The sequence below is a fragment of the Penicillium coprophilum genome, assembly GCF_028826855.1.
Source record: "Penicillium coprophilum strain IBT 35676 chromosome Unknown utg000005l_segment0_segment0, whole genome shotgun sequence".
In the NCBI taxonomy this organism is placed as follows: Eukaryota; Fungi; Ascomycota; class Eurotiomycetes; order Eurotiales; family Aspergillaceae; genus Penicillium; species Penicillium coprophilum.
In genome coordinates, this window is record NW_026622724.1 from 3909900 (window position 1) to 3933840 (window position 23941).

The 23941-nt window shown below is 48.0% G+C and overlaps 9 protein-coding genes across 9 annotated transcripts; 3 read left to right on the top strand and 6 right to left on the bottom strand.

Moving 5' to 3' along the window:
* Nucleotides 1-2605: 2605 nt before the first annotated feature.
* Nucleotides 2606-4051, top strand: N7500_008992 (uncharacterized protein; the record flags this gene model as incomplete). The annotated part of the gene is made up of 2 exons (XM_056680136.1): nt 2606-3531; nt 3580-4051. The coding sequence occupies 2 exons, from the start codon at nt 2606-2608 to the stop codon at nt 4049-4051; spliced, it is 1398 nt and encodes a 465-aa protein (XP_056530508.1).
* Nucleotides 4052-5348: 1297 nt separating this feature from the next.
* N7500_008993 (uncharacterized protein) lies at nt 5349-9207 on the bottom strand (the record flags this gene model as incomplete). Its single annotated transcript, XM_056680137.1, has 2 exons — nt 5349-8671; nt 8892-9207. 2 exons carry the CDS (start codon nt 9205-9207, stop codon nt 5349-5351), a joined length of 3639 nt encoding a protein of 1212 aa, XP_056530509.1.
* Nucleotides 9208-10161: 954 nt separating this feature from the next.
* N7500_008994 (uncharacterized protein) lies at nt 10162-10692 on the bottom strand (the record flags this gene model as incomplete). Its single annotated transcript, XM_056680138.1, has 1 exon — nt 10162-10692. The coding sequence occupies one exon, from the start codon at nt 10690-10692 to the stop codon at nt 10162-10164; it is 531 nt and encodes a 176-aa protein (XP_056530510.1).
* Nucleotides 10693-11492: 800 nt separating this feature from the next.
* On the top strand, nt 11493-12470 carry N7500_008995 (esterase/lipase family protein; the record flags this gene model as incomplete). The annotated part of the gene is made up of 1 exon (XM_056680139.1): nt 11493-12470. The coding sequence occupies one exon, from the start codon at nt 11493-11495 to the stop codon at nt 12468-12470; it is 978 nt and encodes a 325-aa protein (XP_056530511.1).
* A 575-nt stretch (nt 12471-13045) lies between these two features.
* On the top strand, nt 13046-13784 carry N7500_008996 (uncharacterized protein; the record flags this gene model as incomplete). Its single annotated transcript, XM_056680140.1, has 4 exons — nt 13046-13228; nt 13257-13375; nt 13430-13612; nt 13634-13784. The coding sequence occupies 4 exons, from the start codon at nt 13046-13048 to the stop codon at nt 13782-13784; spliced, it is 636 nt and encodes a 211-aa protein (XP_056530512.1).
* An 864-nt stretch (nt 13785-14648) lies between these two features.
* N7500_008997 (uncharacterized protein) lies at nt 14649-17017 on the bottom strand (the record flags this gene model as incomplete). Its single annotated transcript, XM_056680141.1, has 3 exons — nt 14649-16668; nt 16715-16868; nt 16939-17017. 3 exons carry the CDS (start codon nt 17015-17017, stop codon nt 14649-14651), a joined length of 2253 nt encoding a protein of 750 aa, XP_056530513.1.
* A 587-nt stretch (nt 17018-17604) lies between these two features.
* On the bottom strand, nt 17605-20398 carry N7500_008998 (class I adenylate-forming enzyme family protein; the record flags this gene model as incomplete). Its single annotated transcript, XM_056680142.1, has 6 exons — nt 17605-18422; nt 18519-18935; nt 18988-19109; nt 19155-19249; nt 19299-20041; nt 20095-20398. The coding sequence occupies 6 exons, from the start codon at nt 20396-20398 to the stop codon at nt 17605-17607; spliced, it is 2499 nt and encodes an 832-aa protein (XP_056530514.1).
* A 1031-nt stretch (nt 20399-21429) lies between these two features.
* Nucleotides 21430-22317, bottom strand: N7500_008999 (Ty1/Copia family ribonuclease HI; the record flags this gene model as incomplete). Its single annotated transcript, XM_056680143.1, has 2 exons — nt 21430-22068; nt 22117-22317. The coding sequence occupies 2 exons, from the start codon at nt 22315-22317 to the stop codon at nt 21430-21432; spliced, it is 840 nt and encodes a 279-aa protein (XP_056530515.1).
* Nucleotides 22318-22584: 267 nt separating this feature from the next.
* Nucleotides 22585-23397, bottom strand: N7500_009000 (uncharacterized protein; the record flags this gene model as incomplete). Its single annotated transcript, XM_056680144.1, has 2 exons — nt 22585-23238; nt 23296-23397. 2 exons carry the CDS (start codon nt 23395-23397, stop codon nt 22585-22587), a joined length of 756 nt encoding a protein of 251 aa, XP_056530516.1.
* Nucleotides 23398-23941: the final 544 nt, after the last annotated feature.

Consider the following 23941-nt stretch of genomic DNA (forward strand, 5'->3'; position numbering starts at 1 on the left):
GTATTTTTTAAAAGGCAGATCAGACTGAAGTCTTAGTAATTGGTTCCTGGCCTCAAAATGGAACTCAACAATGCTTGATAGTGAATGTGGGGTAAATGAAAAGCCATCCCCATAAAACCGGTCCCAGACCACCAATCTCTCCGCGCTCTTAGGGGCGCAAGATACAGAGAAGATCTTCTGAGTGATTGCCCACGCCACGACCGCCGCATTGCAGTGTTTTCTTGAGATTTTTGGGTAAAAGGTATCGGGTAAAGAACTGTACATTCCATGCCGGTAATTTAGGCTGCTGGTATTTCCTACTTGTTCAGCTACAAAACGTATTAATTACACCTATTCATATTTGGATTAGCGTATCTCATGAATAGGGTTTGAAACAGTCTCTCTGCGTCTATTATGTAGAAGGAAATGGCGTGCGCTACTATAGAGTAATAACGAGTATGAATATATATAGGGTCAAGGAGGATAAACGGGGGAGCTTGAGTATTTATACCATATTCGTGCTAAGGGTTGATTCAGGTCTCAGCTGTGGCTGTCGGCTACGAACTCGGCAAAAACTAGAAAAGGCTAGATGCCAGCAGTTCCCAAAGGATCAATTACTTCGATATTAATCATAAAATTCTCCAAGGTTTTATGTCTAATTTGGCTTTTACAGAGCCAATGTACAAATCTCATTTCTTGAGCTGAGCTTTGATCAGGTTTATAGATTGATACTGTGTCTCTCCGAAACGTCAAGGCAGGATCGAGATCCTTTAATCATGGGCTCAATAATAGAAGTAGGCATAAAGAACGCCATACCTCACTACAAATGCTAGTGATCTAAATTTGACTGAAAAGTAGAGCGTGGCCGGTCATTTCAAACCGAAAACTTCAGGGTCTCCATAGCAAAGTTCTGCAAACATATTCCGATTGCGGCATCATGACTTTCGGCAGGAAAGTCAGGGAAGTAACAGCAGTTGCTCCGACATGTTGTTCTGGTGATAAAAAAACAAGATAGGCTTAACTGGGGCGTCAAGTATGCCGTAGTCGACCCCGTAGTTACCATTACCATCGGAAGAAAAGTCCATGAAAGTTGGTAGCTCCGAGCCCAGCAATGCAGAATTAGTCGGACACTGATAGCTTCAGAGAAATTGATGAAATTGACTTCCCCAGAATTCCGCTTCCCACCCCACGCATTCCAGTCGTTGAGACGGGAGAGTGGTCGCAGACCGGAGTGAATGGGGTACCGTCAAGTCTTGACAACTACAAGATGCCAGACAATGGCATCTCCAAACGAATATGAGTTGAAGACAACACTGCCATTGCAGATACCATCCCCGCGAGAGAGAGGTATCACCTGGTGCTGGCATACCTCTCAACGGCGGCTGGAAGGACGCCGGCTGCCACCACGGTGGGGTCCGGAAGCTCAGGAGATAGCGGCCCCAGGGCTTCCACCAGGCAAAGCTCCGTGAAAGAGATCGTGAAGGTGAACTCCGAGGACGGAGTACAAAGCGCCTCACAGGCATCAGATGAACCAAGTTTAGGTCAACCGGCGAGCAACGAAGAACCAGCGTCATCGGGAGACACTGAAATACAGGGGGCCCAGGAGGAAGACATGACGAGGCTCAGTTTTGCAGTAGAGACTGCCTATGCAAGTTATGCAAGTGCAATTAGCGAATCAATCCGCCAGCCGACACAGAAGCCAAGGGGGCTTCGCCAGTCGATACATGCACCGGCAGGAACTCGCGCCAAACCACCAAGACGCAGAGCACCCAGTTGGGCATCAACGTCGTGGGCCACTACCAGGAGCAAGAACCTGACCAGATCAAAGCTGAAGGCAAATTCAGGTACGAGCGGGCAAGGGATGACACATACATCGTGCGCCCACAAAGCGCTTGGTGTAGGCGCCGAACAAAAATATCCTCCGTTGACTATCGAAGCCACGGTGTGTGATATGTTCTGCTCCAGCGCTCACTCTTGTAAGAATTCCTGGCAGACTGTGGGGGAATTATTTGAACCTGGAGCGTCAGCCATGCTCGGGGAGGAAGAGATGTTGAGGAAATCGAGAGCAGTGCCGATCGTGGGAAAGTCCATGATCGCATCGGGCCTTCTGGGACATTTTCAGTCTGTGAACTTGGTCGCCGTCGGCCAGGAGCAGGGGGCAGGGGACGAGTGTTCAAATTCCAACCCAAATCTACAACGAGACTTTGCGAGTGTCGGAGAAACAGGACGCAGAGTCGCGACCAGACCCAGGCCGAGAACGCGGGACCTCGGGAGGAGTGGGGCGGATCGCTCGGCCAATCATCGCAGCGTGTGGGAACTTCCCCTGTGTTTGGGGAACTTCCCCTTCTCTCTAGGAACTTCCCCATGTGCCCTGGGAACTTCCCTTTTTCATGGAAGGTCTCATTTTCTCGTGGAAGTTCTGTTTTTCTCTCGGAACTTCCTTTCTGCTCTCCAAGTTCCTCTCCTGTCATCAACAGTCCTGAACGCCTAGAGTGGGAAAAAAGCCCAGGTCTGCCCTTCTCACCAAAACTTGCCTTTGCCCTATTAGGAAAAATTCTCAAAAGTTCAGTTGCAATCTCCGGGAGTCAAATGCCTCATACAACTCCTTGCCATTCAAAAATAAGACATGCCGGACCAGGTACGCCGCAGACAATGGAGAGAAGAATCCAGAAAGCGGCGGGGGAATCTGCATATCCCAGAATGTTTGACATGGGGCGCGTTCAATCTGGACTTTCCAACACTCGACAACCCAGGCGTCGTGGAACTCCAGATATTTATGCGTGAGCTGGATGGCGAAGCACAGTGGGCAAAATCGAGAGAGGAGATCATCGCAGAATTCATGAGAAAATTGCTTCCCCTGAAGAGCCCACTTAATATCATTGCATCGATACCTTCTGCCTTTCCAGGATCCAGTGGAGACATGATTCTGTTGAAAGACTCGCGGGCTTTGGACGACTGTCTTCGCGAAAAGTTTGACAAACCACTCCTCTATCGGGGATCGGTGTCGGGAAATTCACTCTCTGGTCGCCAACTAAGCTTAGATGCATTCTGGATGCATCTACGTGAGCAAATCAACAACACCATTGACGTTTACGACTATACTGTGGCAGATCCTGCTGGCAGAACACGAAGAATGGCTGTCCAGGAAGTTCTTTCACATTGGGAGATCCCTCAGCCTAAACGCCATGCAATCAACCTCCTGGACATCGAAAACAGAATTGGTGACTTCTGTCCGACTGAAATAATAAGACATGATCTATCGAATAAATTGTCTTGCGGAATTCCAGAGAACCTGGGGAAAACGGAGTCACAATGGAGAAATGAGCGGCGGGAATTCTTTCTGCTGAGCGGAGCAAACGCGATATCCTCCATCCACGTGGATAATGGAGCTCAGCTAACCTGGATTATGATTCTCGAAGGGCGGAAGATCTGGTATTTCCCACGCAAAGTGACGGATGATGCGGTTCGACTCTTAGCCCTTGCAGGTTCCCAGTGGTCTCACGGATATGAAGAAGGATGGGTACGGGTGGAATTATGCGCCGGTGACCTTTTGTGAGTATGGAACCCAAAATACTAGATCATCTTGACTGATTTCTTCAGAGTTATGCCTCCTAGTTTTCCTCACGCAGTATTCACTCCAGATGATTGCCTTGCGGTCGGCGGCCATTTCTACACGGCACCACATCTTAGTTCAACTCTCCGTGGGCTCAGACTTCAGGAGGACTATCCTGACATATGCAATGAAGACCTACAAGCAGATTTCTACAATCTTCTCACAAGCCTTCTTCATAACGGGAGTCAGGTCTGGACTGCTACACAGCGGGTCGACATCCTTACCTCTTCTTCACTATTTCTGGATAACCTGGACACGGCATCTTTAGCAATTCGATATAAAGCCAATGGACGCGCCAGCCGCTCTCGCGGCGCGAGTGATCGCCAGTCCAGAGTCATCGAACGACTCAATTCAAGATCGACCAGCCGCAATTATCTTGGGCAAAGTCGTACCCTCTTCATGAATGCCCTGGAAGTCTTCCGGAAACAGCTCCTAGAGACTTGGGATATCCATTCTTAAGATCCATTGTTCCAGCCATCGTTCTGCGTTTTAGCTTGTTCTTGATTCATTTCCAAACCATACCTGTGATGACAATAGATTTTATTTGCCCGATGTAGCTCACTATTACATGCATGCCAATAAATCAATCAATCAAAGTTCAAATAACCTGATGCAGCCTAAATACCTGCGTATGACTACGCAGGCGCTTCATCCAACTGAAGCAAGAGCTCGATGCCAAACGCCGAGTGGGATTTCTCCCCGAGTATACAGATATATTGATGATAAGATATTGATGATATCTCTATCTAGAACTAGACTGGGTAGCAAGAGAAAGCAAGAAGGAATAGGACTCTGGCAACCTATTTATACAACCAAACATGGTCCCATATCCCATTGTTTGCTATACTTGATCTATATCAGGCACATGGTATATAGATGCCTGTGGTATCCGACATAGTGAGATGCTGATTGTAAGGAGTGGACTCAGCCTTGTCCTGTACTCTGTAAACTCACAATTTCAAGCCTATCCAAACCCATACATAAGAAATAAAATAATGATTGTAGTGGAGTGCGCCCTCCACCTCCTATCTCGCATCTATCTCTCTCTCCCTCTGTTGGAAGGTTCATAGGTTCTTGGTCGATTGGCAGGCAAAACAGCATGCCAAGTTGTTGCCTTCTGAAGGTTGGTAAAAAAAGGCATTCTGGCCAGTTGAAGTGGAGTAACCCCAGCGAGCTCCATTCTTTGGAACGATCAGGCTCTGGTGGCGACATTGTAGTAGTTGTAGGTGATGATGACGATGGAGGAATCCTCGACGATGGGTTGAATTGTGGTATTTGCGGATTTGGGAATAAGAGGTGGGCGCTAGGTTGAGATGGGGTTCTTGTCCACTCTTGGATCTGGGCCCTGAGGTTTCCCCTGTGCTGGCTTCTCGTGGTCAACCCCATTGCGTGTTTAAAGTATGTTTTACTTTGGCAGCCGGTCTCATACCTTTTGCTACAGTCAGTAGCTTCCGCCCTATTGCCCTCTTTTTCTCGGGCTCCACTGCCAACATATTAGCCCGACATGCTATGTAGCAAAGTTCAATACAAAAAAGCCTACTTGAAGTATTCGTTGGTATCTCAAGAGGTTAGTACTCTATCTATTTAATCTAAATTTACTTCAACTAACCGAACGTAGTTGAGTGACGGTGACCTCCCTTTGCATGCGAACTCAACCCTTCCTACAAAAAATATGAATCGGCCCACAATTGAATACATAAGATCAGGCCTATTTATTCTTTGTCCAGTAACAGTAGAAAGGCTTTCGCACATGTATCTATTTACGGTAATGAAAGTACCAAGTACAAAATGAAGTGACCAAGATACCAACAAACACAGGGTAAGATAAAGCTTGGGGGCCAGAATACTGGAGAAACACTGGGTGTTCCGGAGATGGATCGGTCACTGTGGTAGTTATGCTACCTGGCATTGATGGTCCACCGAATTGAAGACTGAAGCGCCGTAGAAGATCGTTAAGACGTTGCCTAGCTTGCTGGGAGTCTGGTGGTTGTTCGTATGGAACTTCCAGCACGTCATGCGCTTGAGGAGCATTCAATCTGCCGTGGGTGGGATGCTTGTGTCTGCATGGCAAGCATAAATCTAGATTGGCACAAACTCTACAGATAACGCGAGTGCCATAAATAGGCTCGTCACAAATATCGCAGGTAAGTCTAAATTTGACACCAAGAAGATATTCCTGGCTCAGGTCAAGATTGAATATCAGCCGCGCATTGTCTTCATCCTTTAAAAACATCAAATAGTGTCCTAACTGCTGCAGGAGAGCCCACGAATGATGGTAGTCAGAAGTAAGGAGGGTGGCCGATATTTGATGGATAGATCGACGGACCATGGAGCTTTGCAGCTCATTATCGGTTGGGGCAATGGCAGGGAAAGTATTGCGAAGTTGGGTTGCCAGTTGAAGGTTATCTGCTGCCCAATCCAAGGAGTTCCTGCCATACCCATCCAGGAGGTAAGGATCAGCACCTAGTTCTAGTAGAGCGAGAGCGAAACGTGTATGACCATGAATGACGGCAAGTTGAAGTGGAGTTCGTGAAAACCTGTCTTGGGCGTTGAGGGTTGAAGCAAGGCAAGGATGCTTTCGGAGTATATGTAACATATTCTTCGATGCAGCGATGTGGAGGGGAGTACGGTAAAGGTGATCCGAAAGTTCGGGATTTGCACCTGTCTGGAGAAGGCTATCAACTGTATGGACAAAGCCTTGATACACGGCAGCAAGGAGTGGATACCCATATTCACCACCGTGGGCATTGACGTTGGCCTTAGCATCAAGCAGTATCTGTACCACCTCTGCGCTCCCATCCAGAGAAGCGGCCTGTAGAGCGTTTCCGTATTGACCACCCTGGGCATTGACGTCGGCCTTAGCATCAAGCAGCATCTGTACCACCTCTGCGCTCCCATCCAGAGAAGCGGCCTGTAGAGCGTTTCCATAGCTACCACCCTGGGCATTGACGTCGGCCTTAGCATCAAGCAGCATCCACACCACCTTTGAGAGCCCATGATGTGAAGCGGCCTGTAGAGCGTTTCCGTATTGACCACCCTGGGTATTGACGTAGGCTTTAGCATCAAGCAGCATCTGTACCACCTCTGCGCTCCTATGATATGAAGCCGCCTGTAGGGCGTTTCCGTATTGACCACCCTGGGCATTTACATCGGCTCCTTTCTCAAGTAAAAGGTCCACTACCACCAATTGACCGTTCAGCGATGCTTCCTGAAGCGCGGTCCCGGCCCCTTTGCCGCTTCCATCGACCTTGGCATCGCTTTTTAGAAGCCACTCAATAAGTTCTTTGTGCCCATGGCTAGCCGCTTCCACAATTGGCGTTCGCCCATCTTTCCCTATCGCCTCAGTACCGGCTCCCTTCTCTCGCAGTAGTTTGGCCCCAGTTATATGACCCTGCCGTGCTGCCAAATGCAAGGGCGTTTTTCCGTCATCGTCGATTCTTGAGACATTCTGCTTGTTCGAAGCTAGATTCTCGATGACATTCAACAAATTGGCAGTCGCTGCCATATGCATCACTGTAGTACCGGTTGGTGGTCTGGATGATCCGTAGTCATCTAGCACTCTGTACACTCTGGTCCATTTACATACGATTTGCTCAAGTAGTTGAACTTCATCGCGCAGTTCATGGGTCCGAAAATTCGCCGCTTTCTCCCCATGAACGAGAAGGTTGAGCGTTGCATAGGATAGGAACGGTTGGCTCTTAACGTATTCCTCTTGTTTTTTTATGGGAACATGTTCCAATTTTTGAACGGTGACCTCAACAATGGCAAGGTACTTCAAACAGGAATGGTACAGCCTGGCCTGGCATTTGATCAAAACTTGTGTGGCCGGCAGTGTTGTTCGCTCCACCTTGCTAGCCAAAGATGCCAGTCCTTTGTCGTGCAAGAAATCGTTGACCGACTGGTGAATCACTTGAATGATCTCGTCGTTCGTATCGCTCTGGGTGACTTCCGCCAATCCACCCGATAGCACCTTGACTCGCGTCTTCATGGCCTCATTGTTTTCCACGAGACCCTCGATCTCCTGTGCTCTCCTGAGCGAGGCTACGACTTTTGTATTGGCCATCGCCATGGCATATCGCATTTCTGTCACAGTCAGTGGTCGCTGGGCCAGATGTAGCCACTGAAAGAATAAGAAGGCCTCCCCCTGATCATCATCGGGTATGACTTCGCTCAGAATGTATTGGTATACGCCTTCGAGATCAGGTGGGACCCGCTTCAACCAAGCGCGAATCTTCTCCCGCGATTTCTTTTCCTTGATCTGCCGGCTAATGATTGGTGCGACGATTTTGGCCCACTGAAACATTCCACTTGCTTGCTTGATTAGTTCATCCACTAGGCCCTTCCACTGGTCGCGATCAGCGACTTGCTGGGAATTTTCACCAAGAAGAGTATCCTCGATATACCTGGTGATATCTGCCGAGTTGTGCTGTTCAACGGTAATCTCCGTAGCCGTGGGATTTCCTACAATAGGATAATGTCGGCAGGAAATGCATATCTTGACGCGTCTTCCCGCTCTTTCCGCCCGGTTATTGAGCTCGTGGAAATAATTCGCCATCATCTCGGCAGATTCACTTCCTGTCTCATCCAGAGCATCCACGAAAATGGTAACATCTTGATCTTTGGCAGATGTCAATATTGCATTGGCTAGCAAATCTGCTAGTGTCTGCTGTGACCATTCCCACTGGCCCTTTGTATCCCCAAACTTCCTGCACCGCTCTGTGTAAGCGTCGCGCACGGGGGTTTGTACATTCTCATCGGCATCAAAAATCTGATTCAATAACGATCTGAACATCCCCAATGGGATATGCTGCATCTCAGCGCCTCGAGCGGTGAAGAAAAACTCAATTTGGATTCCACGGGGGCTCTCGTGCAGTTTCTTGAGCTCTTCATGTAGGCATAGCATTAGGGTCGATTTCCCTGCACCTGCCTTGCCCTTGATCCATAGTAGACCGCTGGACTGATTCCTCCAGGATTTGTAGTTCTCTAGCTCGAAAATCCATTGGCAGGTATGAGCATGGGGTCGTTCGATGCTGTCTCTCCGATCCAGCATGTGCGGGAATGCCAGCGACTGAAGGATCTCTGTTGTGAGTATCAGTCACATCTTTCCTAGTTTTGGATTTGGGGTAGTGCGGACTGTTGTTCAAACTCTCCTGGGCTGTGGAGTATAAGCATCATCAGCTGTTAGGTTGCTTCCTGGCGGAGGGACTAACCTTCCTCGACTCCACCTCCATGTGATACTAGAACTATGATCCATTAGCAGAGGTTGTGCGACGTTCAAGACCTTCATGTTCCCCGTTACCTTTATTATCTTTCCCAAAATTGTACTGAATTCCAAAATGATTGTTGTTCTGCGGTCCGCCACCAGTATTGGCGCTCAACACCCCACTCTGGTTACTAAAGGAGGCATCGTGGTGTTTCGGCAGGCTCGTCATAATTCCTTTGTAGGCATTTGAGGCCCCGAAACACGTCTTCGATACGCAGATATCTCGCTCAAAAATATTGCGTCCGAATCGCGATGATGGGGTGGGCGAGGGATAGACAGGATTGTAGATGGGGCAATTCAGCTGGCCTTGCCCGCACCCACTGCTGCGCGCCCAAGTCACGTCTCCGCTCATCCTGCCCGATCTGGTTTAGTCATTACGCATAAGTACGAATGGGCCCCGTCAACACGGGTATATAGACCCGTACCCAATTCGTATTGATTCGTTTGTCATCTCGTCTTATTTCAAAGATGAAAATTGATCCAAGGATAATGTTCTGATGTGAAAATTTTAAAAAAATGTTTCTGAAGTATAATCATGTTCTATAATAATCGTCTTAGACTGTTGTGTATATCAAAAGAAGATTTCGAGACCTCTTATGGGAAGGACCGCGTCTTGTATATGGGATATTCTCGCAAGGAGTCTCATGAGAAATTTGTCATTAATTTTGCTTCTTCAAAGCTTCATTCGGTCCCTTGATCTGTCACGGGTTACCCTAACCATGTATTCGGGTAGCATAGTAATTCTTTCATACACTATAATACGATATATGCATAAAATAGCCGTATGATAATGTTCTCATATGTACTTGATGCACACGAACCTTCGTACATGAACATGATTTTTCTATTTGATGTGTAACTCACTTTCACTACTTTTTGTACTGAATATGATTTGACTGGAACAAGCTATGAATAGTGGGCTCAGGGAACCAGGATTGAGGCACCTAATACCAACACGCGAGCGGGGTAGATATTCGTCGTGATCAGTCACTCTCGCGGCGCAATCAGTGAAATGTCATAAGATTTTCATTGCAAGATACACAAGTCTGTACCTCCAAATTGAAGTTGGCTTTTCATTCGCGCGCGTGCTCCAGACTAACGAAAAATCGAATAATCTATTAAGATTTCGAATGTCGCTCGACCACCAATACCCGAGGGATCAATGAAGTGTGATGAGAAAAAAAGTAAGCGTAACAAGATAGGAAATATATATTTTCTATTTCCCTTGAGATTTCGAAAATCAGCTTCTCGTAAGACGACAATTAAGACCCGACATAGCCTTGTGTCATATCTTCTTTCTGATGGCTTATTTCGGTGGCTGGAAGCCATGAATTGGTCCATTGAACTGGTAGCCGGAGCCATTGTTGTTATTCTGAGGTGCAGTGCCAGTGTTCACGTTCATCCAGCCGCTTCCTGAGTTGTAAAACGAATAAGACGATTCTTCGTTCGGCAATGAGTCGGCCATCCCCTTGACTTTGCGTAAAGCCTCCTTTAATTCGTCCACACTTGTGCCGGCCACATCCACAAATAGTGAGCTCGTGGCCAATTCAGTCATATGTTCAAGTATGGCCTCCATTACATGCTCCAACCGATCTCCCTTTGCAACCATCCGATATTGTTGCTGGGCATCGGAAGCTCCAATAACATGGAGGAACATTTTATCCAGTTGAGCCGCCTTTTCCGTGCAGCCTTCTACTGCGGGCCGCAAGTCTTGCAAGGAGTCGGTATCTTGTATAGTCTTGATATGGCCCATGCACGTTTCGGAAACCTTCTGGACGAGCGGAATGAATTCAGCTACCTCGCTGAAGACTGTGGGCAGGTCTTTGGTGGTAGCCATTCCAACGCTCGTCTGCTTTGTCTCATTGATATGGAGAATGAGATAACTCAAAAGGCGTCTTGCTTGTTCCCGGCAACGTCGACATTGCTAACTGACTAGAGTAGGACGGCAGGAACAGTTCGGGCTTCTAGGTAGAGACATGTACGAACAATCGGACTTAGCTATCTATTATAGACTTTGTAGGGGGAAAATCCGCCATATCGCGTACCCAGTTGTTTACCGGGCTTTCAATACCGTGGCTCAAATTGATTGGCTTAATGTGCCATGACCCCGTTGATCTGACTCATAGTTTGGGTGACCTAGGTCCGAAGGCGTGAGAACTTCCGACCAATCATTGAGGTACCTGGGTTTGTCCCACTCTGCCAAGCACAATCATCTGGACCCCTCAAAGGAACACGATCGGTAAATTTGTCTGCGCCCGAGCTTCGCTCAACAGACATGTCTCCTTCTCTTTTTCCTTAGTAATCTTGCTTTTATCAGCTACGACATACTGGACATGCAAGGCATATTGTGCTTGATATGGTACATGTAATCCAAACGACATCTCCGATCAATGGCCAAGGAGGCCTTCCATCCAAGGAATCAGGCGAGGCACTCATGCGCCCAGTTCACTCAGAGACCCACTTTCTGCTTTGCTTGACTGCATCTTGGCTTCAAAGTGCCGTCGAAAAGAGAATAGGGTTGGTCTCCTTGTCAACCGAGTCCTACTTCTTCTTTGAACCCCAGCTTCACACGCTCTGTCTACGGTATCACTTGAAATTCTCCCTATTTAACTGAAACGGTTATTCCACGCGCACGCCATGAAGAAGTTCAAGGCCCTCGCAACGCGTCTCAAAGGGCGCCCCGAAAAGCCCGAAGGGAGCCAGAATTCATACAACTCAGGGTCTCATCAGGAGGTCAGCTCGAGCAAAGCCCAAGATCAATATATAGCCTCCATCTTTCCGGATGGGCTTGAGGTCCTCCATGATTGCTCTGACGCAACGTTTGATATTTGCTTTATTCACGGATTGACCGGAGATCGCCGAGCAACTTGGACAGCTGATCGACAGTCAGCGCCATGGCCGCAGGTGCTGCTCCCGTCACATATCAGCGGGGCTCGAATATTGACCTATGGATATGATGCCTATGCTGTGCGGAAGTCCGTCGCGTCATCCAATCGGGTCATCGACCACGCCACTAATCTTCTGCACGACTTGGCAGCTGATAGATCGTCCTGCAATGCTTCGTCGAGGCCTCTGGTTTTCATCGCCCATAGCCTTGGAGGCCTCGTTTGCAAGAATGCGATCCTGTCCTCTCGAAATAATCCGGAGTCCCATCTTCAGAGCATTTTCCATTGCACAAAAGCAATCATATTTATGGGTACGCCCCATAAGGGGTCTTGGATTGCTGACTGGGCCCGAATACCCGCTGCAGCTTTAGGTTGTGTAAAGTCAGCCAACAAGTCCCTGTTTGCCGTGCTTGGAACCGAAAGTCAATTCCTCGAGTCCCTTCAGATTGAATTCCTGGCAATGGTACGGGGATTGCGAGAGTCAGGTAGAAGTCTCGAGATTACTTCCTTTTTTGAAGAGCTGCCTTTACCGCTAGTGGGAAAAGTGGTTGCGAAGGAATCGGCAACCCTCGACGGCTATAATTCTATCAGCATTCATGCCGATCATAGCAATATGGTGAAATTCGGGTCGCCACAGGAGAATGGATACAAAAGACTTGTTGGAGAACTCCAGAGATGGAAATCGCAGCTGAGGTATGTCCGCAATGAGCCCTTTGGAGCGAAAGCCTGAATACGAAATATTGATTCACTCTTGATATTAGAGATTCGGAGCGTTTATCTCCCGATGAGCCAACCAATGTAAAATCTAGTGGAGCTAGCAATCTGCAACGCGGGAGGTCGGAAGCCTTCCCATCTCCGGTAGGAAGCACTTCGAATTTCACATTTCACAACACTGGACAAGGATGGATGAATACCAATGTCGGCCCAGGATCTCAGAATAATAACAATGGCGCCGGAGCCCAATTCAACGGCGCAGTCCACGGTCTCACATTACCTCCAGCCCAATCAAAGTAATGACAATCCAATATGGGATTCTCGTGGTCTCTCATAAGAGCTCGACAAGCCTCATTGCTTTCTCGGTTCTTTCTCTCATATTTTATCTTAGGACTTTAAAGATGATGAGTCGACAGAAGATGACAGTGGATTGGATAAGGCTGAGAAAGAAGGATGGTAAAGGGGAAATGAAAGTGACGATGAGATCGAGGATTCGGATTATGAACAGGAAAATGGATGGGCAAGACTATACTATCTCCGGTGACTCGCCACGAACGTTGAAGATTCGGCTCTTTTGGACACAATGAGGAAATGAGCGATTTCAAATGGAAGCGGAACTTTGTTGCTGAATGCAGTTACCCTGCCATCCCTGTCGTCAACGCTCTGGCCCGGTATATTTATGAGGGAACGCGCTCTGGATCTTGGGAAGGAATGGAAGAGTCCAGCGAGAAAATTTGCGATGTGGCGTTTCATGTCTTTGATCGATATGGAACAGTCAAGACCAAGTACAAGGACCATCCAGTGCAATGAGGAACTGGTGTATGGGGAAGCGAGCTTGACCTTGGCCTGTCTTTTCCTCCTTGAAAAGCTTCATTTCACAGCACTTGAACTACATCGGAAAGGGCTGGGACAAAAATTAGTGTTTTTGCTTTTGGAAAAGGCCAAAACTTTCTTCTAAAACGATACGCTAGACAGCGAAAATGCAGATCATATTTGCGGTCCTAACGAGGCTTTTGAGCGAGCATGGACTTTACATACTTGGGTCAGTCCTGGATATCCAGCAGCTAAACTTAACTCGCAATTAGTGGGCAAATCCGTACAAGAACGCTTTACGATATGGGATCAAGTCCGGTCCGGTGCTATTGATTTTTGGCGATCGTAAGGTTTTTGTTGGATCAGACCCTCCCGCGGTTTTGCATCTTTAATCTCCAGCATTAGTCTCGTGCCATTACGGCGACTTCGGGTTTTGACCCGCGTAGAAGCCATACTGGAGACCTTAAGGACGAAAGACTATAACTTGTCCACGAGTGAAGTTATTTCATTGAAGTAGACTAAGTGGAAATATGAAAGTTTCGGAGACAATACCGCTGTATTATATGGCTCTCACTCTGACAAACGAGGAACCTAAAGCCTTTTTCATCAGTTATACTGATAATAGGACTGGCTGGAATCGAGTGATAAGCTTGGAAGCCACGCTTCTATATATGAAAAGCTTACGAGCTTGAGCCCCTAAGTATGCGATGGCTACTTATGAATACCCACCACGCCGAGTCCTGGAAAGCTGCTCGTGATTTTGACAGGTATATCCAGCTCGGATTTCTGCGAGAGAAAATAGAAAAATCGCGAACTCGGAAATAAAATGACCTTCACATCAACGCAAACACATCAGGTCACTTTGAAAGTAACTCCGACGCCGTAATGTCCTGCCATTCCTGGCTGTTCGGACAAGATGCTTTGGGCCTTTCTAAAGTATGGTGGATTACCTGTTCTTCCGATTACCGCTTTTTCCGTTCCGCTCCCGGTCGCAACTCCTATCCCTGCACCAAGAGGGGATTCTTTAGCTTCTCCATCGGCAAATTCATTGCCATTGACCCCAACGTGTGCAGAAATTCACCTGATGGAGATTTCCGGACCGCTCTATCTGATACCAGTATCCAGTAGACCTTTGCATCGGAAGAGTGTGGTGAGAAAGATCACATATCTTGATATCTAAAGATCTATAACATTATACACAAAAGTCCATACGTATTTCATAGAAGGACAACCAGTGAACTTTGCACTAGTAAGAAACAATGGATTGTCAAATACATGGTTGCTAGGGAAAGCCGTAGTGAATCGTAAACAAAATTGGACAATGAAACACAACATAGTGAGAGGAACTCAATGCGAGAAAAGCAGAGAAAGGATGAACGGTTCATGCCTTCATAGTAAGATGCGCAGTTTCCCATTCTAGGAGCGTATTGGCATTTGACACAGTATGAGGATGAGATGGGCCTAAAATTCGTTGTTGCTTGACCACGCAGGTTCGAAGCAAATCAATTGCTTCAGCATGCTGGCCTATAGATTCCCACGTCGACGCCAGGTTGGCCATGCTCGTCAGCGTGGAGGGATGGTCCGCGCCGAGTTTCGTCTTGCTTGTCTCCATAACCTGTAGCTCGAGCTGCTCCGCCTCCTTCCATCGGCCCTGGTTCCATAATGTCGACGCCAGGTTAGCCATGCTTGTCAGTGTGTCGGGATGGTCCGCACCGAGTTCCTTCTTGCGAGTCTCCATGACCTGCAGCTCGAGCTGCTCCGCCTCCTCCCATCGGCCCTGGTTCCATAATGTCGACGCTAGGTTGGCCATGCTCGTCAGCGTGGAGGGATGGTCCGCGCTGAGTTTCGTCTTGCTTGTCTCCATAACCTGTAGCTCGAGCTGCTCCGCCTCCTTCCATCGGCCCTGGTTCCATAATGTCGACGCCAGGTTAGCCATGCTTGTCAGTGTGTCGGGATGGTCCACACCGAGTTTTGTCTTGCGAGTCTCCATGACCTGCAGCTCGAGCTGCTCCGCCTCCTCCAACCGCCCATCTAGTTCGTAGGCTACTCCTAACATCGCAGTGCTATCAAGGGTGTCATCATCTTCGGCGCCGCCAATCTTCATTCTTTGCTTCCTTGAAATAGCTGCCATATCCTCTGCAACCGAAATTCTGCCACATTCTATCGCATACCATGCTCCTTTATAGAGTAGCGTAGCCCAGTTCTTAAGTGAGTCTTGCGATTTCGGTTGATGTAACAAGGCTGACCTAACATGGGGAAACAGTGACCGGCATCTCTCCCAGTTTTCATACTGACCAGTCGGGAATTCATCATATAGATTCTTAATGAAACGTTCTTTCCACTTCTCCTCCTGGCCACAGGTTTTCAACCATGTGCGTACTGTTAGCTGCACAAGCCGATGCATCGTGAACACCGTGCTATCTTCACCTGAAGCAATAAAGGAATAGTCTCTGAGAATCGCAATATCGCTCTCAAAATCGTCATCTACGTCGGGTTCAGACGAGTAATCTATATCCTCATCACTTGAACTGTTTCCAACGTCTTGCGGAAAACCCAAAGGTTCATGGTTTTTGTCTATGTCTTGCCCCCGTAGAAGACACTCTGGGATCCCCTGCCAGTCGAAAAAGCCCATAAGAGACAACAAATCAGCGGCAGACTGCCTGATGCGTCGAATATGGTCGAACGAAATTTGCCAAGTCCGAAGGATAGAGCTCTTTGCCTGCCAGTCTCGATGGATGTGTTTTCCCTCGTAATTAAGAAGTTTTGTGGCTTGCCGATCACCCTGGCGAAGCTTTTCTAGGTATTGCAATGCCGAGCATCGGGGTGCACGGTGGGTGATGTAGCTAGCCGCTTGCACAATCGCTAGTGGCATGAACTCGAGTTCCTCGACTAGCCGAACCAATTCCTCTCTCTCTGCGCAATCATCTAGCTTCTTCCGCATCAGAACTAGCGCCTCAGCTGTATTCATAGGTTGTATATCGATCAGATGTTTCTTATGGCTGGCGAGCTCTAAAGCTACCCCTCTATTCCGGCTTGTGATGATGATGGAACCATTCGAGCTTTCAAAAAGGTACCTTAGCGGTGGCTGCGTTGGGACATGCCTCGGGGTGTTTGCTTGGGCCTCTATCGGAGTAGCTAATGGTTTGCGAAGGAGCTCATCATCATCGACATTATCAAGGACAAGAATCCATTTTCCGATCTTCCCATCTTGCAACCAGTTTCCGAAGAGTTGGAAAATATTTGAGTTGCGATCCTGGCGCCCGGGAATCTTAGCACGGTCGGCAATGTTGCGGAGACTTTCCTCGCAGCGCGCGGCATTACTTGCGTGAACCCAGAAAACCCAAGTGTCAGACGATTGCTGCCGGACTCGATGGCAGTATTCGATGGCGAGTCGAGATTTTCTTTGGCAAAGTCAGTCTTGCACAGACCGCTCAGGGCTCGCTTGACCTCACCCAACCCCCTAGGCCGACGAGAACTATTCTAGACCCCGGGATCGAGGATTTTTCGTGGATTTGATCGAGGATTTCATCGCGGCTGACAAAATCTGGATCATGCAGGAATGGCACGGTCGACAGTGGCTCTGGGCGGGGTTCCCGTTGCTCTAGGACGGAAAGCCACTATTAGTCGTTGATTCTGATCTTGACCCATTTTTTAAGTGATAAGAAACTCACCAGACGTATAGTATATGGGCCCGTGATTGGCACCCACTTGTAACCCCTGATTCTGGTCGCCAAAAGATATAGAGGTCATTATGAATATACGATGCAGACGATGTTCACTTTTCTGGTAAAAGAAAGGTGACGGGCCCCCATTGTTTAGCGCCTATGCTCAGGCTCACTCTCAGGTGACTTCTTCCCCTCACCTATCAGATGTATGAGAGCGAGGTCTACTAAGTGAAAACATAGACCTGGCCAAATGAACAGTGTCGCGGGCATTTCCAACCCCGCAAAACGCCGACGAGCCCGTCCTTCAACTAGCTACCATGGGGTACTATCAATCAATCAAACAATCAAAGTTCAAATAACCTGTTGCAGTCTTACTAGTTGCGTTTGACTATACAGGCGCTTCATCCAACCCAAGCAAGAACTCGAGTCCAAACGCCGAGCGGGATTTCTCCCGAGTATACAGATAGATAGATGCCGATAAAGAGTGGAATCAGCCCATTCCTGTATCCCGTAGCCCCATGAATGAATCAAAGCCCATTAATCAAAGCCCACAAATCCAAACCCATACATAAGAGATAAACATATAATGATTGCTGTGGGGTGCACCCCCACCTTCCATCTCTCCCTCTCTTTCTTCCTCTCTCTCCCTCTGTATCCTTCCCCGCCTCAGTCTCAATTGATGATGGCTTTGTCATGGCCAATTGATTGGCATGGTTGTCGAATCTGGCTGAGTTCTCGTTTCACAGCTTCGTTTTCGTCATTAGCTAATACCTCATCGTCTTCCACACCTAGGTTTATTGCCGCGAGGCCTGTCGGTTCGTCGTCGTCTTCCTCCTCGATCCCAACGTGTTGAAACTGCTGGAGGAGACCTGTTTGGTACATGAACTTGACCACGTAGCGGGTGGCCTGCGCGTTCGACACGATCTTGTCGTAGTTTGTCTTGTTGATCCCAATATCCCATAGTTGCTCCCATACTTTTGTACGCGGAATGGCATATTTTGGACACTGCATCTGGATGTGTTTTGGTGTTTGTGAGCCCTTATCACAGTTACACCGGTCAGTCTCCGCTGCCTTGATTTTGAACAAGAAGTGTCGAAGCCCGATCCTCATCGTGCGCATTTGGGTTAGGATGGCGCACTGCGGGTTCGACAGGCCTTCGTATAGACGGAGGGTCTTCTTGTTCGGCGCCTGCACTAAGCGCTTTGTGGGGGCCGAGGTCCTTTCTCGCTCCCATTGCTTCTCCCACCGCTCCCTGATTCGCTGGCGTACCGCCCTCTTGGCAGCTGCGGCGAGGCGGATTATCGGTTGACCCGTTCCGCTCCCGGTCGCGGTTTCCATCCCCGCACCGACAAGCGCTGCACTTTTCGCTTCTTCATCGGCAAATTCTGCAGGTAGCAATCTCTGAGATCGGCATTCCGTTCCCTCGCCTTCTGCCGACACGCCTTCTTTGACCAATTCTTGAACATTAGCGCTATGGGCTTTGTGGAGGTCTACTCCCATGTGTAAAAATATGTTTAAAATAGAATTTGCATGGAACTGTAGATTCTGCTGGGCGAACAAAACATTCAGCCTGACGGCTTACAAACCTCCCCAGTCAAACACTCGCAATGAAGCGGCCAGATCGAGTTGATTTCCCCAGTACTCGACTCCTTCCACAGCATAAGGGTCCGGTATGTATTCAAAGATATGGAAAAACTTCTGGAGGCACTCCCTTTTCAATGCCTTCCCAGACGGCGTGAACGGGACTTGCTCCCCATTCTGGAGAGTCCGTAAGAGGGCAGGCAATTTGTACGAAACTAGTTTAGTCGCAGCGAGGTCCTCACGTACCCGCTTCAGGGTAACGTCGTCACAATCTTGCTTTTGCAGCCGCACAAGAGCGGCAACTAATCCGCCAGCTCCGTGGTCTTTGACGGGAAGGACATGCGCTTCGGTGACATATGGGAGATCTAGGAGCTTTCTCTCCAGCTCGAGAATCGATATCGTGTATTCATGAAAGCGAACAACTGTCTGGTTGGTTACTCTGATAAGGACACAGGGGATAAAGGAAGAGCGTACAGTCGGATGAAATTCGCCCGTCAAAATAGTAATCATCACCGACACGGTGGGCTTGATCGCCTGTTTTGTAAAATCCCTCATCGTCAAAGGCGGCGCGAGTAGCTGCCTCATCGCCAATATAACTATCTGTGTAAGTAGATGGCTTGGAGATGGAAAGATGGTCTTACTGGGAGAATCTGATAGGGCTCTTGACGAGGATTTCCCCATGGTCACCATGGGACAGCTTGACTGTGATGCCTGGAATGACTTTACCGATATAGCCCTGATTTTATTAGTAAAAAATCGAAATGGGAAGAAGGTCATGCACAAACCTGCTCATAGAGCGAGCCAGCAGGATTGATTATTACACCCCCACCCATCTCCGTGAGCCCGTAACCGTTGATGATGGGCATACCGGTCAAATCAGCAAAGAAGCGCCAAGTGGACGGATTCAGCATCGAGCCGCTCACAATCACACGTTCAAGCTTCTTTGCTCCGTCGATATATTGATCCCGTTTTTCAGCTGCAAGACGGCCGATATTTTCCTCATAGTACTCCATCAAACGTCTCAACATCGTCGGTGAGATAGCCATTTCCGTAGCTCTCCCTTCTTTCAACACTTCCCAGAACCGGGAAGGAGGGACTTCGTTCTTCAGCATATGTAGATTTTCACCGAGAAGCACACTATCAATCAATCCTGTTCCTCCTACCCAGTGCGGAGGACAGGAGGCGAGATAAAGTGTTGCGGGTGTTATATCTTCTTCGAAATGGAACATCTTCCGGGTGAGAACAACACCCTTTGGGAGCCCGGTTGTGCCGGATGTGAATAAAATCAGACAGCCAGCTGTTTCTGGCAAGGTCAGTCCCTGATTAATCTCGAGTTCTGTGGGGCGGGGAATAGTCGCTACTGCGGGATCTGTTGTTGTGATTGTGATCAAAGTCACACTTTGGCTCTCGATTCGGGCTTGTTCTGCGAATTTCGTGGCCATGTTGACTGTTCTATCCTCAGTCAGGATATAGGCAGCCTTGACCTTGTTCAAAATGCTCAGCGCCTCGTCTGACGCCAGCCCCGTTGCTATCGTAGTTTAGTACCATATCATTGAGCTGAGCCAATTAGCAAGAACTTACATAGAGGCACACATATACCCCCCAAAGCCACAATGGCAAAGAAGCTGATGATAAAACTATATCCGCTGTAGCCTAGATAGGCAATCGACCTGGCGTCTTCTCGCAGACAACCTTGCTCATCGAATGAAACGCTCGAGAGTTGCTCCCGCAGGATCTCCCGGAGGTGGATAATATCACGAATCAAGTCGCTATATGTTGCATCGATGCCATACTCATCGTGGAATAACACACGCGGTGACTGCTTGGCTACCTTGCGAAGCTTAACAAAAATCGGGTCATTTGGAAAGCCTAGCTGGGTCTGCATTTTGAGTATTCTAGCAAGAGCGGCCAATTGAGTAAACACCAACAGTTCAGTAGCGAGTTCTTATAAGACACAGATCATTTTTCATTGATCACGTGCAGCCCTCCTACCTGAGGGATCTACATAAACCTACAACATAGTTTTCAGCTCTTGTTGGCAGTGGGTCCTGGCCCCATCGGTTGGGTCGAGTGAGATCTCATCTTGTCATACATGAATCTAGTAATGTACATACCGTATATACCCAGCCCCCAATCACGATCACAGCCTGTGTAAACGAATAACAATAAGGGACATGAAGGATTTCAGGGAAGGGGAAACACGAGTCTACGTGCGATGCAGCATAGTGAACGAATTCGGATCCGCGTATCATTGGATATGGCGGTCAGACTGTGTAGAAATGGTGGACGGCAAACTGTGGGTCTATGAGGGTGTCGTAACTTTGGAGGTCACTCAATCAATAAATCAAAGTTCAATTAATCTGTTGCAGTCTAACTAGTTGCGTATGACTATACAGGCGTTTCATCCAGCTGAAGCAAGAACTCGAAGCCAAACGCCGAGTGGGATCTCTCCTGGAGTATACAGATAGATAGATGGTAATTATTGTAAGAAGTGGAATCCCGTCAGCCCATCCATTCCCGTACCGCTCTCTAAGCAGCTGCGGCGAGACGGATTATCGGATTATCCGGTCCGGGTCGCAACTCCCATCTCCGCACCAAGAAGCGCTGCACCCTTCGCTTCTTCAACGACTGATGACAGAGAAGATGATGATATTCTCTATCTAGAAGCAAGACTGAGAGAGAGAGAAGAAGAGAAAGCAAGTATGAATAGGATACTGAGATCCTATTTATACTGCCAAACATGATGGCATATCAAACATGTTTGATCTATATGCCTGGATGCCTAAGGCATCCGACATCCCCCTCATAGATCAAGCATGAAGATGAAGCGAAAAACCCTCTCATTCTAAACCCAGCTGCTGTATGAAAATCCTAAATTGATCCTTCGCCAATGCCTTAGTGAACCCATCAGCCGTGTTATGCTTGGATTCCACCCTGCGTATGCTGATATGACCTTGTGCAACAGCATCTTTGACGAAGAAATATCTCAATGAAAGCCAGCGATTGGCGGATCTGCCCCCCTTTTTTAGAGAGCAGAAGCTGCGAGTTGATACTATCAGTATAGATAACTGTAGCATCGGGCCTTGGCAATTGAAGCGAATCGGCCACTTTGTTTAGCCACATAGCATCCCTGCTAGGCTGATCGAGCGCGCACCACTCTGCTACAGTGGTGGAATTGGCTGTGATAGTCTGTTTCTTCGTAAACCACATCACTGGTGAGCCGGCGAAAAACCAGATAACACCTTCTGTCGACTTGCTGTCCTGCCAATCGGCGTGTGATGCGTCAGAATATGCTGAGAATTGCAGTTCGTCAGACTTTGCAAGGACGATTCCTAGGTCAGGATATTGGCGAAGGTATTTGATAACGTGATGAAGTGCTTGTATATCGTATAGCGTCGGTTTCGCCAATCGGTGCTGTAGTCTCGTCACTGCGAAGCGAATATCCGGCCTAGTTTTGACTGCTAGCCAATTGAGCATTCCAACCACTGATTGATAGTGGTCGAAGCTATCGTTATCGAGTAAGGCCTCTGAATCTTCTTCAATTGCGGTTTCTCTCTATCCTGTAGGTAAAGGAATATCCTTAGTACCTAGAGTGCCTGATACCCGTAGGATCTTTTGCATATAGGCACTCTGCGATAAAGAGATCGTCCTCTTTTCGTAGTCTCTAACCAAGGCACAGTTCAAATACTGTTTCGGTTCACCAAGGTCCTTTATGTCGTAGTATTTTTGAAGCATAGAGACCACTGTTTGAATCTCTATGTTTGTCGGTGCGGCGATGATAAAATCATCCACATAGATCATCATGATTGTTAGGCCTATCCCCTTTCCTTTGACATAGACACAAGGGTCATCGCCTAGGGGTGAAAAGCCTATTTGTCGAAGCTTGGAATCTATGTCTTCATTCCGAAGGTAGGCGCTATCCCGGAGTCCAAATAGTGCCTGGTTCAATGAGCATACCCATTAGTGAGGGGTCCTATCAGAGTACTCGAATCAAGTTGGTTGCCTTATATAGATAACCTTAGCATGCTCTCTCGAAGCATTGAGATACGCCGCTGTGAAATCAACTTGTCTCTATCTAAGGTCATATATCGCAATAAGCGTCAATACGACCTTAATCATATATTCGGAAACAACTGGAGCGTAAGACTCCGCTCCATCTTTATCCTGGAAGTTTCCACAGACCACCCAGCGGGCTTTAAACCCATACACTTGATCCTTTGTGTTTGTCTTTAGTGTGAATCTCCATTGTCCCGGAAGGACTTTTGATCGTGGAGGTTTCGGGATTAGGGTCCATGTTCGCTTAGCGGCGAGGTCCTCAAGCTGTTTCTCCATAGCTTCTTTCCAATATATCCAGAAAGGTGACTTCTCTGCCTGCTTATACGTTGTGGGAATGTTAATATCCCTTGCGTACAGCGGTTTATCATTGAACATAATAGGCATAGTAATGTCTACTGTGGCGTTTGCGGATCCTTCAGCTTCCGATGGATCCCTAGGTAATCTTGATCTCGATCTTTGCGTAGCTCTCTGACTATCTCTATCCCGTTTCTCGTATTCGACAGAGTGGTGTTTTTGATCAGGGTCATGATACCTCTCTCGCGGTATGCCGATATTGGCACGCCTCGACCGACGAGGTACGGGTTCAGTGATTGGATCAGGAGTTGAAGAGATTGAGATAATTTCCTTGTTTTGCTCTTGAAGTATTGGAGATTGTGAGGCTTCTTCTTCCTCTTAAGCCTCAATTATTGGCGAGGAGAAGGGATATTGATATCCCCTTCTCTGTACTTCGGGTGATGGAGTTGATTCCATAGATCTGGTCTCGCTAGATCTAATCTCCTGTTCAATAGCCGACGCTTGATTCTTTATTTCAATCATCTCACTGCCCATTTTTGAGACTTGCGAGGTCAGTTCTTAAAGCCTTTTCTGGAGGTTAGACCTCCTGGTTCGGTCTTCCGCTTCGCCAGGAGCTTGCTGCTCAATTGTATCAGTGATATCTTCCACCCTTGCGCTAGTCATGACTGGAAGTTGTGTCGTAGGAATTGTACTCCTTGGAAAGATACTAGGCTTTGTCACTGGTGGAGCAGGTAATGACTTTTGCAATCGTGGTGTTGTAGGCATAGTCCAAACCCTGCCCTGCGCTCCTGAGAGCTGGATTCTTGCTGAGGGTGTGAGAAGAGTGTCCCTTGGGATCGACTTCTCCACTTGCTGCGAAGATCCAGGTGTATCGAGGAAGCTGATATGGCCTCCACTATCACCTGGTGGTCCTTCTGGTACTGGTGCCTTTGCACGAGAAGGTGGATCTCCATCGGAATCGTCGTCTCCTGGTTGTGGAAAGCCTACGTCCCTTGAACTTTGACCTTCTTACTGACAGGGTCCCAGACTTTAAATATGTGACCATTGTCCCCCTTATATCCGACTAGCATTCCTTTCC